General features: G+C 42.0%; 1 protein-coding gene across 1 annotated transcript in view; it reads right to left on the reverse strand.

Annotated features, from left to right (window-relative positions):
* The window catches only part of LOC119153478 (probable JmjC domain-containing histone demethylation protein 2C), a 34,599-nt gene extending 14,743 nt beyond the window's left edge, over positions 1-19,856 (reverse strand). Inside the window, 14 exon segments of the mRNA XM_037400047.1 lie at positions 1,269-1,358; positions 4,186-4,338; positions 5,355-5,569; positions 7,268-7,469; positions 10,474-11,824; positions 11,827-11,885; positions 11,888-12,447; positions 12,449-12,516; positions 12,518-12,680; positions 13,020-13,192; positions 16,262-17,934; positions 18,022-18,211; positions 18,329-18,472; positions 19,736-19,856. Coding sequence (XP_037255944.1) covers positions 1,269-1,358; positions 4,186-4,338; positions 5,355-5,569; positions 7,268-7,469; positions 10,474-11,824; positions 11,827-11,885; positions 11,888-12,447; positions 12,449-12,516; positions 12,518-12,680; positions 13,020-13,192; positions 16,262-17,934; positions 18,022-18,211; positions 18,329-18,472; positions 19,736-19,756 — 5,062 coding nt within the window. The 5' untranslated portion in view covers positions 19,757-19,856.
* Between the last annotated feature and the right edge of the window lie 427 nt (positions 19,857-20,283).

A 20,283-nucleotide genomic window follows, 5' to 3' on the forward strand; every position in this document is an offset into this window, starting at 1 on the left:
AACCTTTTAAAAATTTAAACTATTAAAACCGCTAAATTTAACACTCAAAAATACTAGAAAAGACTGTCCCATTTACCTTAAAGCTTGTGCAGGAAGAGACAAGGTCTTTAATTAAATAAGTGCCCACCACTCTTCTGAAGAATCTAACCTTCACTCTGCATTCCCATTGCATGGCACGAACCAAGCAAACCAGTCATTCATTATTTACTCATTGCTCAATGGGTGCATCACTGCTTCACGTAATGAAACCGTCAAACTACAGACTGAAGCGAGCCATGTCTTGACAAAAAAATTACTACGTGATCATGTAATTTAAGGCTGTTTGGTAATGGGTACGCACAGAAGAACCAAATCAATGCTACGTAGGGAGTCTTCACTGTGCTGTTTCCAGATGAGTGGTTCACTTCACAATTTAAAATTAAAACCAGTTTCAGTCTGGAACCTGTTCTGGGGAATGTCACAATTTGAATTTATTATGGAATCTAACCAACCTTCATTTCTACGTGAACTAACATGCAACAGCCCATAAAATAATGACTGCGTCTGTATTTCCAGCTTAAAATAACTTGGGAATTTACTTAACAAGTTTAAGGGTTCCTCTGAGTTTTTCTATGGTCTGCATCAATGCTGCCAGAGATCACAAGTGAAGTTGTGCTAACAACTACCACACTAACTAACCATGCTTCTTCATAACATTTACTTGGTTGTAACAAAAATTTTGAATTTAGCTGGGTTTAGGATTACTGCTGAAGTTTTTCATTTATCACAAGCTCTTTCCCTGTGTTTTGCTTTAAGATGCTCAATCAGATGTCCAATCAAAACCACACATGAATTTTTTCTTTTTTGGGTGGGTGAAGGGGACAGAAAACAGTAAAAAACGAATCCCCAAAGATCTGTTGCCACATAATGCTCCTCAGCAGCACTATTTAAGATTTTCTTTCAACAGGTAAGGTCAGATTTATTAAGTACATTCTGGCTGTTTTATTCTGCTCTGAAAAGGTACAAAAAAGTTACACCAAACACCCTCAATTTCTTCACTGCCTGTCCCCAAAAGCACTTCAGACATCTGTCAGCTCACTGCACTTTCTCCCTTCATCATCTCTGCCCCTTGCTGTTAAATGCCCAGCATCACTTGCCTTCCTGCAATGGTTTGACACAATTTGCAGGTTTTTAAATAGAAAATGCGAAGTTTCAAGAAACAACTCTGGGCCCTCTTCACAGAAAGACCTGGGAAAAAACACATCCTGCTTGCTCACAGGTGGTCTTACCAGAGCCTGGAATAATCTGTGTCGGCATCAGGTGTTTGTGATCATGAGGCTGTCCCTTCACACACTTCATCCAGGCATACAGCTCCTTATCTGCAAAGTAACATTGCCAATTGTTTTACTTTACTCACAGTGGTATAGAGACAGAGCTAACTAACATTTTTCAGATTTGTTTTAGTTAGAAACGGTTTTCTAAACACACTGTGAGTCTTCTGTCCTGGTATCCTGTGTGACAAAGATTGGCATAAAACAGCTACTTTTCACAATACAGAGAAGAATAAAGAGTTCTAACAATACTGAAATAGCTGCATCTGTAACACAGACGCCTGCCAACAACCTCAAAGTTTTGAGGTATATTCCCTTTATTATGTTTAGTGACTTGCCAATTCAGCGTAAGCTGGAATCCTTTAAGTTGAGGCAGTGAGACTCCCCTGATGAATTCTAACATGGAAAAGAGACACAATTAGGCTGTGATTGTATGGTTAATTTAATTTGATGCAATCCACGCTCCAACAGCTCCAAAGTGGCTGTCTTCAACCAGAGAGGGCCACACAAGCTAAACATGAACTTTTAACCGAATCAACTCTCTGATTTGGTCTACCACGCAGCTGCACCGATGTTACTGGTGGCACAGAGAGGGAAGTTGCACCATACGTCAGATTAAAGCAACCATGAAACCACAAGTCTGTATGTATTGGTTGAAAATTGTCTGTGGCAGCAAAGAGGGCCTAACTGGTAGGAAACAGGCTTTCTATAATGTTTCAGGAAGACTGTCCCTGCCCGAAAAATATGCAGTGTAAAGACAAGACAGAGGAAGAACAAGAGCAAAAAATGCCTGGCCAAGCAACTGGTCCCCAATTTGCTCTGTGATTTTGGGGCAGAAACAGGAATGCAATTTCTCTCTCGACCCCTGGTCTTGTATCCTATCTAATGGACTGCCAGTTTTAAGAGACTTTACTTTTACAAAAAGAGTTCTTTTTACTAGCTTGCTCAGCTCCAGCAACGTAAGCTAAGGAGTACACTAAAGAAAGCATTTAGCACATCTAAAGCATTACATTCTTACACTGTAATAGATACACACGTACCAAATGCTCCTTTCAGATAAATATTAGATTTGTTAGCCATTGTGTAGTTTTCGTAACTCCTAAAACATTGAAATATGTAACGGGTAGCAAACAAATCAAATCAAAAACCAAAATAGCCTGTATCTACTTCATGTATTTTATCACTGAAATGCCATAACGTGGCACTCCACCTGATGGTGCCACGAACTGTCTGAAGGTAACAATGGATGCAGAGTCATTCATTCATGCAGTACTGATAGAAGTCGCTGATAAATAACCTAAGTATGGAATATTTAAACCTCTAGCATTCCTGCTGAAGCAGGGGGAAACCAGTTCTTCCCCGTTACATTCAGGCAACTGTAAAAACAACTACCAGTTCCAGGAAAAATGGTGTAATTATATAGAGACGTGGTTCTGAGCTTTGTATGCGAGTGCCAAAGGAGAGATACAGTTCACATGAATCCTACAGCATCGTTAGAAATAAAGCTGCGGAGAGGGACGCTATCGTACTGCTTTTGCACGTTATGTTGGGATGAACGGTAAAGAGAAAGTCTTCCCTGTTAAGGGGACTGAAAAGAAGCCTGCTTCTGTATACTGCTTTTTGTAAGCTTTGAAGGTATTTTACTAAAACTTTCCTGGCTGGTTAACACGCACACTATAAAAAGCCTCTGACCGCGTGTTCCCACTAGGGTAAATAATGTTCGGCGTATATCCCAAGCCACGTCAGATGGATGCAGACACATGCACACACAGAGGCTTAAGCCAGTTGAGAGCCGCTGAAGCAGCCTCCAGCACTGAAACATTAATGACTGTTCTCAGTATTAAAAACCGCCAACGTTAGTTCTCTAGAAACTTCAGGATTTGATGGAAGTCTCTGGGAACATCCTAGAACCACAGTGGAGGAGACCTCTAACCGCAAGCGAAGGACAAAGGGGATGGTCTCTCCATTTATCAAACATCTGCCATCTAACGGTTAAACTTTTATTTTACCGACATTTCACATCTGTGACATTATGCTGCTATGACAAACATGGAAATGCTTTTTGAAACAGCATTATACTTGAATCAGTTCCTGGCGCAGTGTTTGACCGCACGACTGTGCCAGGGCACAATGCCTGCCACCCAGGGGAAGGCAGTCCTTTCCAACAAGCAGCCTGAGCACCATGTCACAGCCGAGGGCTGAATCACCAGATCAATCTTCCAAGCCATTCTCTCTTTCAACTGCAACCAGGCTGGGTCACTCAGAAATCACAGGCCTGTAAGTCAGTCCTGTTGTACTTCACTATAGACTAAACTAGCCATTCCCATTAAAGCACAGGAATTAAACGAAGTATGTGTGTAGGCTGCTGGATTGTGAAACCCCCATTAATGCTCATTTTGAATACCACGTAAATTGTTTTTCTCCATCTCTTCTTTTTTTATAATAAAAACCAGGCTGTTAAGTCAATAAGACAAACCATGTACTTCCGAAGGGAGGACCCCAGAAAGCACTCATATCAAGGCAAGTCTTGGCAGTGAGTTACCATAAAGCAGGGAGGTGTAACGGAGTGCCAGTCTCACAGCTAAGAACAAGATTTAACCTTGAGGGGCAAGGCACCAGCAATCCAAGACAATCCACACAAAAAAAGACTGAAAAGCGGACAAAGACCTAAAATAGCCCCCACAGCAGTTGCTTTCTGAATGACTGATTCTACATTTACCAACAAAAAAGGAGGCAAAAAAGATCTAAGAGAAACTAAAACACACAAGCAGTAATTTAACACTTTACAGAAAGGCAGTTACACTAGTGGATCAGCAGCTCTGCAACAAATGAGAATAAACAGCCTATACAATGCTCTAGCTCATAAAGAACTGACCTCTAGAACTTTTTCTTTCCTTTGCCTTGTAACAATCTAGGCAGACCACAAATCCACATTTTTGGCAGACCCAATGAATGTTAAATAATGTGGCTTCACATGCATCACACATCTCACGGACTCCTCTCACTGCTCTCTTCCATGCAATTTTGGCTGAAATACAAAAAAAGCAGAATAAAAGGACTGAAATTTAAATGCAAAGCACAGAATGAATAGTCTTTATAGATGAAGCATTCGTAATTTTCCCCTCAGACGCAAGTGGGTGTGGGGGGAGGAAAGTGATCCTTCATAAACAGGCCATCAGCATTTACCCTCTTAGTTGCATTACACAGCATCCCCATCAATGCTATTATTCATACACTATAAAGAAATTAAAGTATCCAAAAAACACAGGCCAAAGTAATATAGAAAGAACATTCCTGCTCAACAAGAGTAGGCTGCAAGTATGAAGAAGAGCTTCTTCAACATGTACTTCTAACCCCGTGCAATGAAGAGAGCTGGTTTTTTCATCTGACTGCCAATGGGACATGTTTAATCTCAAGAGAAGCCAAACCGGTGAGCTGGATGGTTAGAGTCGGGGGGGGTGGGAGGGGGGGTGGGGGGTGCCTGTCCCAGAGACCTGGCTCATACTTCTGCTTTCTGCCCTACCTCCTCCTCCTATTGCCTGGAATTAGCCACGCCACCAGTGCGTTTCCAGCCTGTGCCCATCTGCTGTGGGCCAGAAAGACGAACCGTGGCTTTGGTAGGGAGATGATGCTGTTAGCACATGCTTCACGTGGCACATGCTATCATGCTATTCTCCTTTGTTCTGGGAAGGAGACACCTCAGAAACACAACGTCTGTTGGCAGGAATCAGTACCTGGCTCACTGCAGGCCTTAGCCTGGAGCTGGCCGCTCTGGCTGGAAAGCTGGAGGCCAAGCTGGGAACCAGGCTGCTCCAGTCCCAACAGCAGCCTGGACCTGGCCCAGCACAGCCACCAGTGTAGGGAGGGGGAATGGGCTGGCCCGCTGAGGAAGGTCCTTGCCCCTTCCCGACATACTCTCTTACAAAACAGCCTAGAAAAATCCAGTGTGACAATCTGGTGAAGTGAGCTACTCAAAAGGAAGCAATGGGTCACGACAAACGCAAACACTACAGTAAACTGCAGAACACTTAAGAGCATCCTTACCGTCTTTTTTCACCCAGGACATGGCTGTTTTCTCAGATGTTACTAACTGACAAAATTTATCACCTATGATATCTAGAATGTATTTAGAAGTTTCTAAGTCCAGTTCATCATCATCATAGTTTTCATGTGTCCATAAACTCAGCGCTTCATCATCATATTGATCAGGAGAGGAGAAACCATCTATTCTAACCACTCCGTTCTTACTAAAAGATAACCTAAAAATGAAAACAGACAGTTTAACTGCATAGAACATACTCTGTGACTTACAGTTTACTTGCTAATTTACCTTACTGCTTATGTCGTACCAGTAAGTTTTCTTTACCTGCTTCAGCATCCTGCCATATCTTCTAATTTAAAAATAAATCCTACTGCCAAACATAGTTTTAAAACAAACAGTAAGAAAGCATGAAAACTAGAACCAACTTTTAAAGCACTTTTTGTACTCAGTTTACTCAGCATGTTCTCCCTGTAATATTTATTACTGCTTTAAAATTGCAGACAGGAAAATTATCTCCCCCCCCCCCCCCCCCCCCAAAGTTTCACCTGTTCCTTGCCTTTGATTTTTGGAGTGTCGTGACAGCAATCATTCCGTCTATTTTATAGATCTTTCTATCCTACTGCTCTCATACTCAGAAAACACTATATTTTAAGTCTTTCTAGGCAGAATATATCACTAATAAAAGGTAACTTTTTGTACCTGCTGCTTTCTGACCTTTAAAATAACTAAAGGCTTTCCTGTTATCCTACCCAATACCATTCTACTAACCCTACCCATATTTGGCCTCTTTTTAAGCAATAAAATTAATTATTCCATCTTGCACAGTACAGGATAATTCATTATACATACGCTATTATTATAATAGTTAAGGAATTTTACAATGCTAGTAAAACAGTCCTTAATTCAGAACTAAGTACCAAAAATGATATTCAGATATGTATTTCATGAAGAAGAAACAATTTGCAGTTGTGACTTCCAACAGTAGTGCAAACTTCGTTTACAATTCAAGCCCTACCATCTAAACACAGTGAAAATAATTAAACTGCTGTAAAATTCACCACCAAGTATTCAAAACATTCAAATTTTTAAATTCTGTAACTGTGTTTTAAAATGTTGGCAAAATTTTATCACTTATGTTCTCTCTTTTGTGCAGAAGTAAAAACCCAGAACTGTGACACTGCCGCACTAGGAAGCAAATATTCTTATGCAGAAGGTATTCTGAGTCCAACCTTGAAATGATTCCTGTAGGACTACCGCGTCTTGCAACTAAAGCTTCATTACAAAAAGTTAAACCCAACCTAGGAAACCATTTCCTGTCCAGAGTTAGCTGGATATATACTGACAACATAGCCCACGCGCAAATTAAAGCCATTTTGTTGTGTCTCAATAGCTGTGCTCCCTGCACCACATATGCTACGCTGCATCCTGGGGAATTTTCTTCCCGACTTGTGAGTTTTCCTTCAAGGGCCATTAATTGTGAAAAAGGATGTCACAACTCCTCTGTCCTCAGAAAACTCCCAGAAAACCTTGAGCAGCATTCCCACCATATACTGGCATAAGAACAATTACAAATAAATGCAACTCTGTGGTTGTACAACTTGTCTAGAACAACTGAAGCTTGCCTTTTGAAAATCCCACTTCAAATGTCAGACACCTGTGTAATGGTGATGTGCTGTATTTTCTGCTTGCCTAAGGTACACTGGGCAGCTGTTCTGATGTCTCTGCTATAAAGCTTTAAATGCAATGAAGTCAATCCACAAAAGAAGAAATACAAATGTAAATACTGTTAAATTAGACAGTGTCTTTTATCAGGCAGACTGAGCCAGAAAAATCAGACAAGCTTTCAAGCACGCAAGTCCTTTGTCAGTATTTAGAAGTTAAACCACCACATCATCAGGAAAACAGCCGTACTTACCGCCGAAAGTAGTAAAATCTACAAAACACTGGTGAGTGAGTTGGTTCTTCTCCCTTCTTACTTCTTATTAACCTACATTCTCTGCATTTTTGCAAATTTGGTCCTATTTCAGAGCAAGAATCATCCTGCAAAAAGGACTCTCCCGTCTGCTTCAGCTTCTTTACTTTGCGCCAATCTTTTAACACTGAGCGAGGTATACCAGCTGCAAAAATAAGCAGAGTTTCAGATGAGGTACTGGCAGACCTTATTGGCAGAACCCAGTCAGAACAGTCAGCGTTCAACATTTCTGAAAGTACATACGTTACCTGCCTAACATACTTCATTATTACTTCCATTTGTCCCACCTGTCAGCACTGAACTTTAAGAAGGATAGGTAACAATTAAACTTAAGACAAGCAGAAGCACAGTTAACTATCTGATGAGCTACCAGGAATACCCAGGACACTGTATTTTCTCTTATATTAGCTGTACTGTTCACCAAATATTCCATCAAAACCATCTTCAGAATCTCATTCTTACAAAACAAGCCAAGAAATACAATACCTCAAGAAAGAAGGTTTGAACTGCTTCAAGTGAAGATGTATGCAAAAATGGCAACAATTTCATGAACGAAAGCAAACCTTAAAAAAACCCAAGAAATCCTACTTCTTGAAAACTCATTTTCGCTGAGGGTTACAGATATGATTACAGAAGAACAGCTCTATTCACACGTAACTCAACTGAACTTGATCTAAAATATCCGGCATAAGGAAGAACAGAATCAATTTGCTCTCTGTCAAGTTTGTGGCTTTGCAAGGCTAAGCAGTACAGTTCTATTTTCAACATGAAAGTCAGCAGATCTGACACTGAGTAACACCAGGAGCAAGAAGAGTACTGGGTAATATGTGCAATTTGCACACGTGCATTTTGAAACTGAATCCTGTCATTATTTAACCAGGCTTTCATTTCAATGACTTTTAAAAAAAAGTGGCACTGGTTTTATCTGCAGATAGACAGAAGTACCTGTCATTTCATCTATCACTACTCTTGAAAAGCTCACATTCTGTAAAGAGGGATAAAGAACGATAGAGAGGTCAGGGTACTAACTTTGGACTTGGTACTTGGGTTCAGATCTGTATTTTGCCAGCAACGACTTGCGCAAACTCTGCAAGTGACAGACTGCCTGTGCCTGAGTTCATGGCCTACAAAACGCGCTCTCAACTTGCCTAAGGAGCATGACGGTAACTGGATTACAACTCTAGAGTAGAAAAGGCCAAAGTACAGGTTTGCTAGTCCAAAACAATGTTTTCTGCCTCGGAACCAGAGATCCTGGGTGGCATCTGGGAACTGCTAGACTTCAAGCTCTGTGGGCAGGAACTTGGAAGACCCCCAACGCTTGCAGAACTGTAAAACGCCTTGCTTTGCAGGAGGGAGCCTTGCAGCCTGGAGCTCTGAGTGCTCTGGCTAGCACACAGGCTCCTGGGGCTTTCCAAAACGGCATCAGGACAAAGCAGTTTTCAACCCTGGCAGTATTCACATACCACCCACGTTGCAAAACTGCCACCGAGCCCCCAGTCCTGAAGCACAATTATCTTCAGCCACCGACAGGGACCCCAGGCAGCTGTCCCATGGGGACCTGTTCTTTCCTGAAAGCTCCTCAAGGTTGACTGTATTTTTGTATAAACCTTTGTGGAAGCAATTCTTTTTAAGAAAATCTCTGACCAGCTCTCTCTCAGAAATTATAAGAAAGCTTCCCCCCGCAAGATAAACGGACAGGACTATCAGAAGCATCTATGTAATGGGCCAAGTAGGAGAAATGGACAGAAAGAGCCCTGGTCTATTAAGACTTCGAGAGAAGATGGGAAGCACAAGAAGCTGTTACCACAAGGACAGGCCCAGTGTGTTCATGTGCAGGACACAGGCTGTGCAACTGACAACAGAATGCAATACCCATTCCCACCCATTTCCCAAGCTAAGTTCCATAATGCATTATCACGTATCGCTTTTATTCTCAGGTACCACTAGCCAAGACAAGAAGTCACTGCCTTCCCTTATCTTAGGTAAGCAATCCTTCTACAACAAACCCACAAAAAATCTTCTGCAACAATAAAAAGGTCATGAAGACCCATGTTAGACGCATACATTTTCAGTTTAAGAAGCAAAACCCAGAAAGATTTTATAGGCATGTTCTCCTTGATCTTCCCTTGAGTTGGGTGGGGGAAAGGGGAAAAAAAAAAAAGTATGCAATACTACTATCACTGGACCCAAGCCAGAATACCTCAGACAGACTGCAACCCAGTCTGTCTTCGAGCACCCAGAACAACTTAGGAATCAAGTACTCACAGATACCAGAAAAGTAACTTCATACACTAGGCAGTGAAAAGCCAAAGAATGTAATTACAGGGAGCAGGACTAATTTTTCTTACTACCTGTACTTAAAAATTCTTGCAAAAAAAAAAATTTAATGGCGGACTTTCTCATACTCAACCAGAACAAAGACAAAAGAATAAGTCCTTGGAGAAGAATAAATTGGGATAAAAACCAAGGTAAGTTCTTAAAATAAAATCCCTCACGTTGGCAGACCAGTTTCTCTTTTCAGATGAATCCAGTTACAATCTGCTACATACTACAGTATTACATTTAAATTGAAATCTATATGTCCCTAAATTTCTTTCTTCCTTTTAAACAAGAGGGTTGTTAACGCCATGTAATACACAAGCTCATTAGGAGTGTGAAATGAGTCTCCCTCAAACCTTTCATTAAATTAACCGAATCATAACAGAGTGGCATCAGGCTCTCAAGGAACTGCCTCTGGCTTCCTGATCAAAGGATGAATTAAAGTTCAACAGAGAATCTTTCCTTCCAGTAGTGCTCTAAAAATAAATGTGTTAGATCTTTAATAATAAAAAAATAAAAATCTATACAAATGGCACAACTATACGCACCACTCTGTTCAATTCTGATGGACAGCACAAACCAGTTTGTTTACTGCTTATTTTTAGGCCAAGAACCAGTTTGTTCACATATATACATATACACAGAAAACGCTGAATTTCTTAAACCAGGATAGTTCAAATAGCCTCACGACAGATAAATCCGGACCTACTCATTTACACAAGCATGCTTTTTAACTCTTTTCCCAGCTATCATACATGACAAACCCTCCAGGATTAACAGTTAAGACTTCCCATTAGTCTGCCTCTTCCAAATCAGGTTAATATACTCACTGCTGTTACTGCCGCTCTGTAACTTCAGCTTGCTTTTTTCTTTGGCACTCCTGCTAAGGACACCATTCGGTTTTACTTCTTCCTCTGTCTCACCCTTTTTTTTCTGCAAATCATTTTGTTTCTTTTTGTAAGTTGGCTTGGGCTGCCGTTTAGTCCTTTGCTCTGACTTGCTCTCACTTTCATCAGAGTCTCCGCTTTCAGAGCCAGACTCATAAGTTCGTTTTGCTTTTCTCCTAGGGTGCTTATCTTCCTTCACAAACTTATCTGCCAAGATTTTACTATCTATGTTGTTTTGCAAATCATTTGATGTAGAAGCTATTAAATTGACAGTACATGGCTTAATAATTTCTGAAACACTGTTCCCTGAATTCTCTTTTTTATTAGTGTTTTTATCTTCCTCCGAGTGTCTTGTTAGCCAAGCCTTTTTCAGCTTAGTGTGGTAGTTTGGCTGACTCGTCTGGGAAGTTTGCCCACTGCCTACAGAGTTCGCTTTGTTTATTGTATTACAGACGATAGCACTGTCTAGGGAGACAGAGGCTGAAAATGTCTGATTTTTCACAGGGTTGGATTCGGTCTCACTGGTGTTACTACTTTTAAACTGAGCTGCAGCCAACGCTGCCTTGTGCTTTTTCAAATGGACAAAGTCGGTGGAGGTGGAGAATCCCGAGCTGGGCTGAGCAGCGCTGCCTGTCTTGCCAGTGGCGGGTGTAACTGGAGCTGGAGTGCTGACCTTGCATTCCTGGGTCTGCGCCACCGCCTGACTTGCCGCTCTCGAGGCAGTACACTCCAGTGACGTGCAGGCCAAGACCGTGTTTGATAAGGAGTAAGTCACTTCTGAACTACCCCAACTTGACACGCTGGTAGTTGTTGCTGCTGATGCGGTGACATCCGTTTTGGTACTGCAAATCATAGTTGTGGTAGGGGTGACAGCACGAGGAATGGTGCCTTGCGAGACCGCTGGAAATTTCTTTTCATACTGTGTGCGAGCACTGTCTGAGTTCATATTTGGCAGAATGATTCTTCCAGTCTCCCTGGCTTCCGCTGTTTTCAGGCAATCTGCTTGATTTGTCACAGCTGAAGATCTCTCGCTAACTCGATCTTTGGAAGCAGACTGCATTACTGGTATGCTATCATATTTCGTGCTAGAAGGAGGACGCACAATAACAGATGCTGTAGCGGACTGCGACTTTCCACTTATTCTTTCAACATGCCAATCCGCTTTCTCATTATTTGGGGCATTACTGGACTTCCATATTTCTGACAAATTCTGTTCAGAAGTGCCCTTGTAAACGTTCTGAGCTTCCTTAGGCTCAGGTACTAAAGTTGGTGGTTTCTGCAACTCCTGTATTTGCCACCACCAGCATTAACGGGCTGAACGGGGGTTAAGGTCGGAGGTGAAAGGCTGCTATAGCGCTTTCCTTCTTCTCCAGGTTCTGGTGCACAGGAGGGTGAAACACAGGGGCTCTGTGCAAGGCAGGCATACTCCGGAGTGTATTTGAAGACGAGATTGACAACTGAGTAGGGCTCCTGCTGTCACTTCTAAAAGAATTTACAGAGTGAGACTGCACTGACTGTGAAACCTGCTCAGATATCTTGCTCGCAGAGCCTTCGCTCTCTGGTTGGTGCTTAATTAAAGGTGGAGGTTTTGAAAGAGAAGAAATGTAAGAGGGGAGAGACTGGGGACTAGCTGCTGTTGCAGGACAATTAGTTTGCTTATCAACATATGCACCTGAAGCTTCCTTTGACGGGTATGATCTTGGCGGTTCATTTACTACACTATTAGACAAAGTGGTGAAATAGTTACTCTGTGGCAAACTCTGTGGAACAGAATGCTTCATTTTATACAGTTCTGAGACAGAGCGTTCGGCATCTTTGTCATATTTTACTGAATGGCTTTTGGGACTTGAAGATAAGGATGTTACCCTGGAGTAGTTATCTCTCTCTCCCTCCAGTGCCTTTATTTGGCTGTAAAAGAGCAACTTCAATACTTTCTTGGAGTATCCGTCTGTGTTCTTCTTTGTATTTGCTCAGTCGCTCCCCAGTCCTCCTGTGGTGGCCTTGGCAGCTGGTTTCACATTGGATCTGTGAAATGTCTGTGCATATGGCTCTCCTTTGCTGTCTGTGTTCTGTTTTGCTCTAGCTCTGTCTTCACTGGTGCAGTTGTAACAGAACGTAAAGGTTCAATGAATGCTTTCCTCTCCAGTTCTCTGAAAAAGGTTAACCAGACAGAGGTCAGTCTGAAGGTAGTGCGACGTGCTAAATGGAAGACCTTTCTTCCCATGCTGTGACCAAAGTTATCTATTAACACAAAATAAACTTCTCTTTATATTAGGTACAATTTTTCAAAAGTCTTCAGATGACTCAGGAACTCAAGTACCACTCCAAGTCACCAGGGCAGAGTCTGTTTTGCAGCACACCGGCAAGCTGCTTTCCCGCCCCCCCTGTATTGCAGACAGCCACGTTCACAAATGAGCTAAAAGGAAGCTGTAAGACAACGTCGGCTGCTGAAATGTACCCTCTCACACGGAGATGGAACGCAAACTTACTCCTTGTGATGCTCTACAACACTTTTGGACAACGGTGGGCTGGAATGCGTTGTCAGTTTGAGAGGTCGAAGGGGATCTGCACTGGACGGTCGCACGGGAATGTGACTCAGTAAACCGAGGCTGTCAGCTGAGGTCACCGGGGTGGGCTGGTGTAACCATGGGCTGGGAGTATTCTGTTAACACCAACCAAAACAAAAACAAAATCAGATTTCAAAATAATCATGGGACCACAAGAGTTACTGTATCAAGCCCTACCAATGATCAGAGTGAAGTAATGTATTGCAGCACCAATCATACACAATAAATAAAATTTAACATTTAAGTCACTTTCAGATCAACTGGAACATCTGACCGTACTTCCCCTGGACTTGTGGTATAGAAAACAGTTTAACCATTTTGGAAGCATTCTTAGACTGTTTAATTTTCAAGTATTCAGCATGAATATTTAATTCTAGAACAGCATCTCAAGCTCATCAAAATTAGCAAACCAATGCTAGTCTGACGGCACTTGACTTCAGTTATGAGTAAACAGACCATTAGCTCTTCAATGAATTGCAAGAAGTATTTCTTTCAAAAGACAAATATGGTTTAGTATTTCTGGAAAACAATTTCATCCCCAGCTTTGTAAAAAACCTCAATATAAGGGACAGACGTATCTCTTTCCTGGACAGTCCTCTCCTCCTCTCAAGCAAACGATTAAGTATGATAATCTTATCTGCCAGGCATTTTTGTTTGGCCTAATTTCATCTGCAGCACAGTACTAAAACCATAAAGGGTACGCACACATCTGCCATAGTTTGCACCAAGGGCAAACGCATAGCAACGTTACCTCTGTCATGTTGTGCCTAAACCACTCAAAAGATGGGCAATAGAAACCATCCTCACTTCCACACACAGTGATAAGTCTTAATTTATGAACCGTTTTCTAATTGACTACTTGGGTACGTTTGTATTTTCATTTCTTCTCTGAAACTTGTGCAACAACTCTGCAGGAAAGGCCAAGAGCAGCTCTCCATCTCTCTCCCTCTCCCTCTCTGAGACCTGCTTACATGAAACCCACACAGACGAGTGGCAAGGCAGGGCAAGGCAGGGCACCCTGCTGAAGTGGTGCTCAAGTGCTAGGGACCAGCCAAGAAGGGACCAGGACAAGAGTGAGCAAAACTCCCAGGCGCACCCCAGTGTCTCTCAGAGCTGCTCCACCCCCAACTCCTGCCCAGAACTACTTCCCCTTCCCTGCTTCTCAGCAGTCCATGCCTCTCTCCCCAGCCTCGGGGGCTCCCAGCTGAGAACTGCTACAGCAGGGACGCCAAGAGCTCTCATGACACGCGCACAGCACAGAATAGATCTGCAGGTGCTACAACTTTCAAGTTCTGATTTCTGTACTTTTGAATATGTAAAGCAACTTCTTGGGTTTGTGCTAACAGTTTTGGTGCACACGTTTGCTAGGCCAGGAGTTCCCACGCTGCGGTGAATTCCCACGAATAGCCTGCAAGCTGTATTAAAGTATTATGCAAAAAAGGCCCATCACCTTCTCCCTAGAGGAGGTGGGGAACATCTGCTTGAGCACCAAGCGTTGCCTTAATAGCTTTGTGACTCCACCTGCAACCACCTACGGCCCAGGCCAAAGACGGGAGCTGCCACAGTCACCTGTGGAGGGTAGGAAAAGGTGGGTGGGGGGCACGTTCCCGTGACACACAGACACACTCAGCCTCAGCAGAGGGTGGCTGCTGCTGTTACAGCTGAAACACAGATCCCTTTCTGCAATTGTGGCACCCATTCAAACCTACTTCGGAAACGCCCATTCTGGGTTTCTAAGACATATTTAAAAAAGGCCTCCAGCGCAAGAGCCAGAAGACAAGTCACCACAAGACAATTGCCACATATCAACATAATTAAAAAGCTACGTGCCTCAGTATGCAGGGCTGCATACTTCAGGCAGCCAAAGTGTAAACACAGTCTACCCAAAGTTCTTTAAAATGGACTTCAGCATGGGGTGGAGCAGGCAGCAACATGAAAAGATAAATCCACCTATAGTTTTCTCTTAGTCTTTTCTTCCCTGCTGCGTTTCACTTTATCACAATTTAAATCAAACTGACTTCTTATTGCAAGGCCAACTCAAGCTGGCTGTTTGGGAAAGACTTAGCCACAAGGGTTTGGCTTTTCTCAAGAATGAGGCTGGGGAAGAATAGCTTTCCCCATGATGAAAAAGAAAAAAATCTTTATAACCATTCAGGAACTCCAAGTTTTGACGCAAAGGCTTACAATCTGGCAGGAGGACCACTGTCAGTGACATGCCTTTTGTGGTCCCTGTGAAAATCTGCCCAAATTAGGCCAAGTTGTAAGCCTCTGAAGATCAGTATGCACATGCTCAGTGGAGGTTTGATTGAAGCTGGCAGGAAAGCTCTCCAAAGTTTCTGTCTGCGCTACACATGCTTCATCTTACACTGTTCCTCTAAGGTGCCTGCAATAAGCATGCCATAACCCAAGCCTGCAGGAGCTGAGAAAACTTTTCCTGTAATTGCCACGTCTGCCTGCCAAACGCCGCCGCCGCACTGGGCGTTAGGCTGAAAAACACAAAACCATTTCTTCTGAGACTTCAGTGGTTATACTCAGCATGCAGACAGAGGAATCACCCTGACTTGAATACAGAGGAGTAGAACGCAGATGGGAAGGCAGGGATGTGTGTCAACAGGAACAGAAGGGGAGAAAAAGGTATGCCAAGAGAAGGTACACAGATAGGTGTAAAGACAAGAGACATGGGTGTGCAGTGCAAGAAAGATTTATAAATGCTACAGTATTTCTTTTCAGAAGTTCCCGCTGGATTTAGTACTCCACCCATCTCAGCCTTTCTCCATTGCTTAGCAAGCATACATGAATTTCACTGTAAAGACAACAGTACTACCTCTCCTAGTACTTAACTTACACAATGGTTTTCGTTGTTTGAGGTAGCAGAATTTACCCTGTGGACTTGAGGTCCAAAACCCACTGGTTGACCTCAGTTGGTCATAAACTAAAACCAAACATTTCTTCTTTAAAATACTTGGGAAATCAAGGTCTGGAAGAACTAACTCCCTACTCACGCCCACTGCGAGACAGCAGTTACTACTGGAATTTCATTCCTCAAAAAACCCGCCATCACCAAACACTGTGTGACGCAAACCACCAGATCTGTACCTAGAGAACCACTGCTGGGAGACACCGGCCCCAGCTAAATATGTCATTAAGAAACGAGTTCAACTTACCCTTCTCAAGGAAGTCTCCGCGTTAACAGGAGTTTCTGGGTGGACCCATTTGGAGGAGGGCAGACCGAGTCCTGAGTAAGCATGTGTTCCGTTTGGATACTGCCAAATAATTGGATAAAGCCCTAGCTGATTATAGGAAGCAGAAGGATGAGCTTGTCCAAGAAGATGTGGAGACTGGTGTTGTAACATCTGTTGCTGCTGCTGGTGTGCTAATGCCAAATGGCCTAAGCTGCTAGCATGAGCAGTCTCTAGTCGCGGGTGGCCACCCAGCAAGGAGGCAGCAGGCACTCCAGGTAACACTGCAGGAAGTAGATGAGGGTGGTGAACAGAATGGTGAGATGCGGTACTAAGGGGGTGAGTGTTAATAGCAGACAAGGGAGCCTGAGCTGAAGACCCAGCTAGCAGGTGGGATGAACCAGTTAATGCAGGATGATGAGCATTTGGATTTAAACAGGTTCGGTGGGATGAGGAATGCAGAGGATAATTATGCTGATGCAAATAAGGTGAAATGTGATTAGTTCCTGTTTCTTGTCCAATCAGAGTGGGGTCCCTGTACACCGTGAAATGTTCATTCTTGTCAATGATAAGAGGACTTTTAGTAGCTTCTAGAGCACTAACTCTAGCTGGAACTGGATGAAAACTAGACCTAGGCAAATCATGATCAGTTTTATTGGCTGACCTTGTTAATCCAGTAGCATGGCTGTTTTGGGAACTAACCTTAGACTTCACAGTATCAGAAGATTGGGTGAATTTAGGCTTAACATCAGGTGACTTTGTTTTAGGATGATCAACTGAAGCACTAGGTTTTGACTTCACAGAATCGGGGACTGGACTTTGTTTATGCAGTTTACTCTCTTCTGCTAGAGAAGCTACACTTAACGAAGACATAAACGAGCCATACTGCACTTTTTCTTTTTCAGAATTTAAGTGTTCATTTACTGATAACGTTTTTACAACCCCAGGTTGGATCAATTCAGTTTTGTTAACAACACCGCTAACCCAACTTTGATCAGCTTCCTGTTTTCTTGCTTCAAGGAAATTTGCATTTGCAAATTGCTGTTTTAAATCGCTGCTGTGAGATTCTATTTTCTGAACCGTTTGCAAACCAAAGGTACTTGCAGCATTATCCTGGCTCTCCTTTTCAGCATTGTTTTTATTAGTAACATCAACACCACATTTTGGAGTAGGAGGTCTGGGTACAAACTGATCATTTTTTAATTCTGCAGTATGTTTTTCTGCATTGCACTCTTGAACATGTGGATCCTTGGCATTCTGCTCATAAGGTGTTGGCTGCTCTGCTGCATGGAGTGAAGATTTTTCCTGCTGATCTAAGATGGATGACTTCAGTCTTTCTGTCTCTTCTTGTTTTTTATCTTCCTGTATTTCATCCCATGGAGACCGCCTATCTGTTAGTGTCTGTTCCACTCCCTCAATAGTTTGGGATTTTCCTTCTTCTCCATTTATCTTTGAAGTGTTCTTGCTTTTTAACTCGTTTTCTGAATTTTGCTCTGAGGACGAATCTGTTAATCTTTTGTTTGAAATTTCTGAGTCACTGCTCTCAGAGTAATCTGAGATATTGTCTGTCCGCAGTCTCTTCATATTTAATTTTTTTTCATCCTCTTCAGGTTTTCTTCTTTTACTAAGGAAGTGTTTATTTTTGTTCTTGGGGTTTTCTGTAAAAAATAAAAACATTTCTATCACATTTTCAGTCTAATACAGTTTTAAGCAGCTCTCCCTCCCTTTCCAATAACTGCTTTTACCTCCTCGACCTATATAATCATATCTTCTCTTCATCTTCTCTTCATCAGGCATGCTGCTATCAGAGCCTTTCCTCTTATTTGGCCGAGTATTCCTCTGTTGCTGATGCTGGTGAGAATTCTGTTTTGGTGCTGCAGTTTGGGAATTCATTGCTGGTCTTGGACTATTTGCTGCGCGACGTGTATAATGACCCTTAAAAATAATTTTGTGATTAATGAACTAAATGCAATTTTAATCAGTGACTTTAAACTGTATCTTTAATATTTACAATACAGAAAAATACTTAGTTAACAAGATAAATGTATCTACGTGGACTGTGTTGCTGTTCTGGTTGGAACGAGACCGTCGGCGTGAAGTGATGCCAATATTTTCACCTTTCAACAAAGAGTGAACAACATCATCTAGAAAGGTCATCTGAACCATAGAAGGATCAACATTCTGCGGTTCTAACACCTGTTTATTAAAAAGAAAAAAAGAACAAAAAAAAAGATCAGCAGATGTTCACATACTGCCCAACCTGTATTTTCTGTATCACTGTTCACCAGTCTATTTTGTGTGCTAAAGACTAATCAGAGAAAAAGCCTACTTAATCCAAGCGAGCAGATCTAACACATGAATCTCAACAAAGGCTGGGAAAAGAGTAAAACCAAAGCAAATGTGTCTTTACATGTCAGTGTAAAAATAACTTTGTTTTTTAAAAGAAGTACCCCACCACTTCCTTCCCCCCTTTCACTGATCTGCAAATTTGAAATTAAGACACTGAGCTCTTCACAGAGTATATGTTAAGCAGAAATTCAAATAGACATTTTGTAAAATGTATTTAATGCACTATAAAATATCCTGCAGAAGCACATTACAATACTGCTTCCAACAGAAGCAAAACTGCTGAAAGAACCAAAATAACTGGAGAGAACAACTCTAAGAGCGGTGGAATGTTACTAGGGAGGGATATTTCAGAAGGGAGGAAATACTAACCAGATCTTTAACCAATGTGTCACAAAGTGAAAAAAATAACATTTGGGGAAAATTAATTAGAGCAAATTAAGGGAAAGAATGTATCTGAGCATTAGACTAGTCTTAAATTTTATTGTCACATATGATTTTGTCAGTCATTTCAAGGCAGAGACAGGTCATTCCCCATATTAACAATGAATCATTACCCTGGTCTCCTGAAATAAATTCATTAGTGCCATGCCACTAAAATACCAGTATTAATTCTTTTTATAACATCAACTTCAGAAATACACTAACCCCACCTCAGTAAATGTAAATTAGGGCTGAAGTAAATGCTTAATTCAATAAATTGTGGGAGGGCGGTTATTTCAATTGCTTGGAAGAAGTAATCGCTACTGCAGTGCTAGAAGATTTCAGCGCTGAGGAAAAGAAATTCTCAACAGAGCTGACAGGGAAGACCAGTTCTTAAAACCAGATCGCTTCCCTTCAAAGACTTCACTAGTCAAATGGTGAGAGCAGAAGAAAAGCAAAACTGTAGAACTGGTATTAATCACATGATTGCACAAACATTCAGCCTCAGGATGGTTTTAATTGCTAGCCCAATGCAAAGTCATGCTGCAGTTTCAGCGCAAGTAATAAGACTCGCCCTGCTAGAACTGAACAGCTTAGTGTATTTCAGAGCACCACAAAAAAACCTGTAGAACTCCCAACGTGTAGTTTACTTGAGGCTTGTTTTCCGAGTAACACATACCAAAAACTCACCTGGTCATTCATAACAACCATAGTGCGGGTGAAGAGATCATGGTGGGTAATGATACCAGTAAACCACTGGTGGCAGAATCTGTCTGTACACTCTCACCCTATAACCATTTAAGGAGTATCGGACCTTTAGAAGGGGAAGAAATGAAAAAGCCATTGAGGAATTCAGAAAAAAGGAAAGAAAAAAAGTATCAATGGGTTTTCCTGGGTTTTCAGCCTCATAGCAAACATACAGCGTGCACGGCATGGTCAGCAAACTACAGGCAATTCTGGCACAGCACTGCCTGTGGATTTGACCTTTTACTCAGGAAGACATTTTTGGAACGCAACTGGTACATTCAAAGTATGCCTTAAGGTCAATTCTGCTAGTATTTTAACATACTGTTTTCTTATCTAACTAAATCTTGCTGCAACCATGATGAGAAATGATGGACAGATTCCTGCCTACGTACAGGAACCATAGGAAAGTAATCTGAAAGGCCAGAAAGTGGCAGCAGCAGGTTATACAGAAGCTATTTAACAGGCTAGTCACATGCCCAGCTGCTTTGCTG

Source organism: Falco rusticolus, chromosome 9, assembly GCF_015220075.1.
Source record: "Falco rusticolus isolate bFalRus1 chromosome 9, bFalRus1.pri, whole genome shotgun sequence".
NCBI lineage: Eukaryota > Metazoa > Chordata > Aves > Falconiformes > Falconidae > Falco > Falco rusticolus.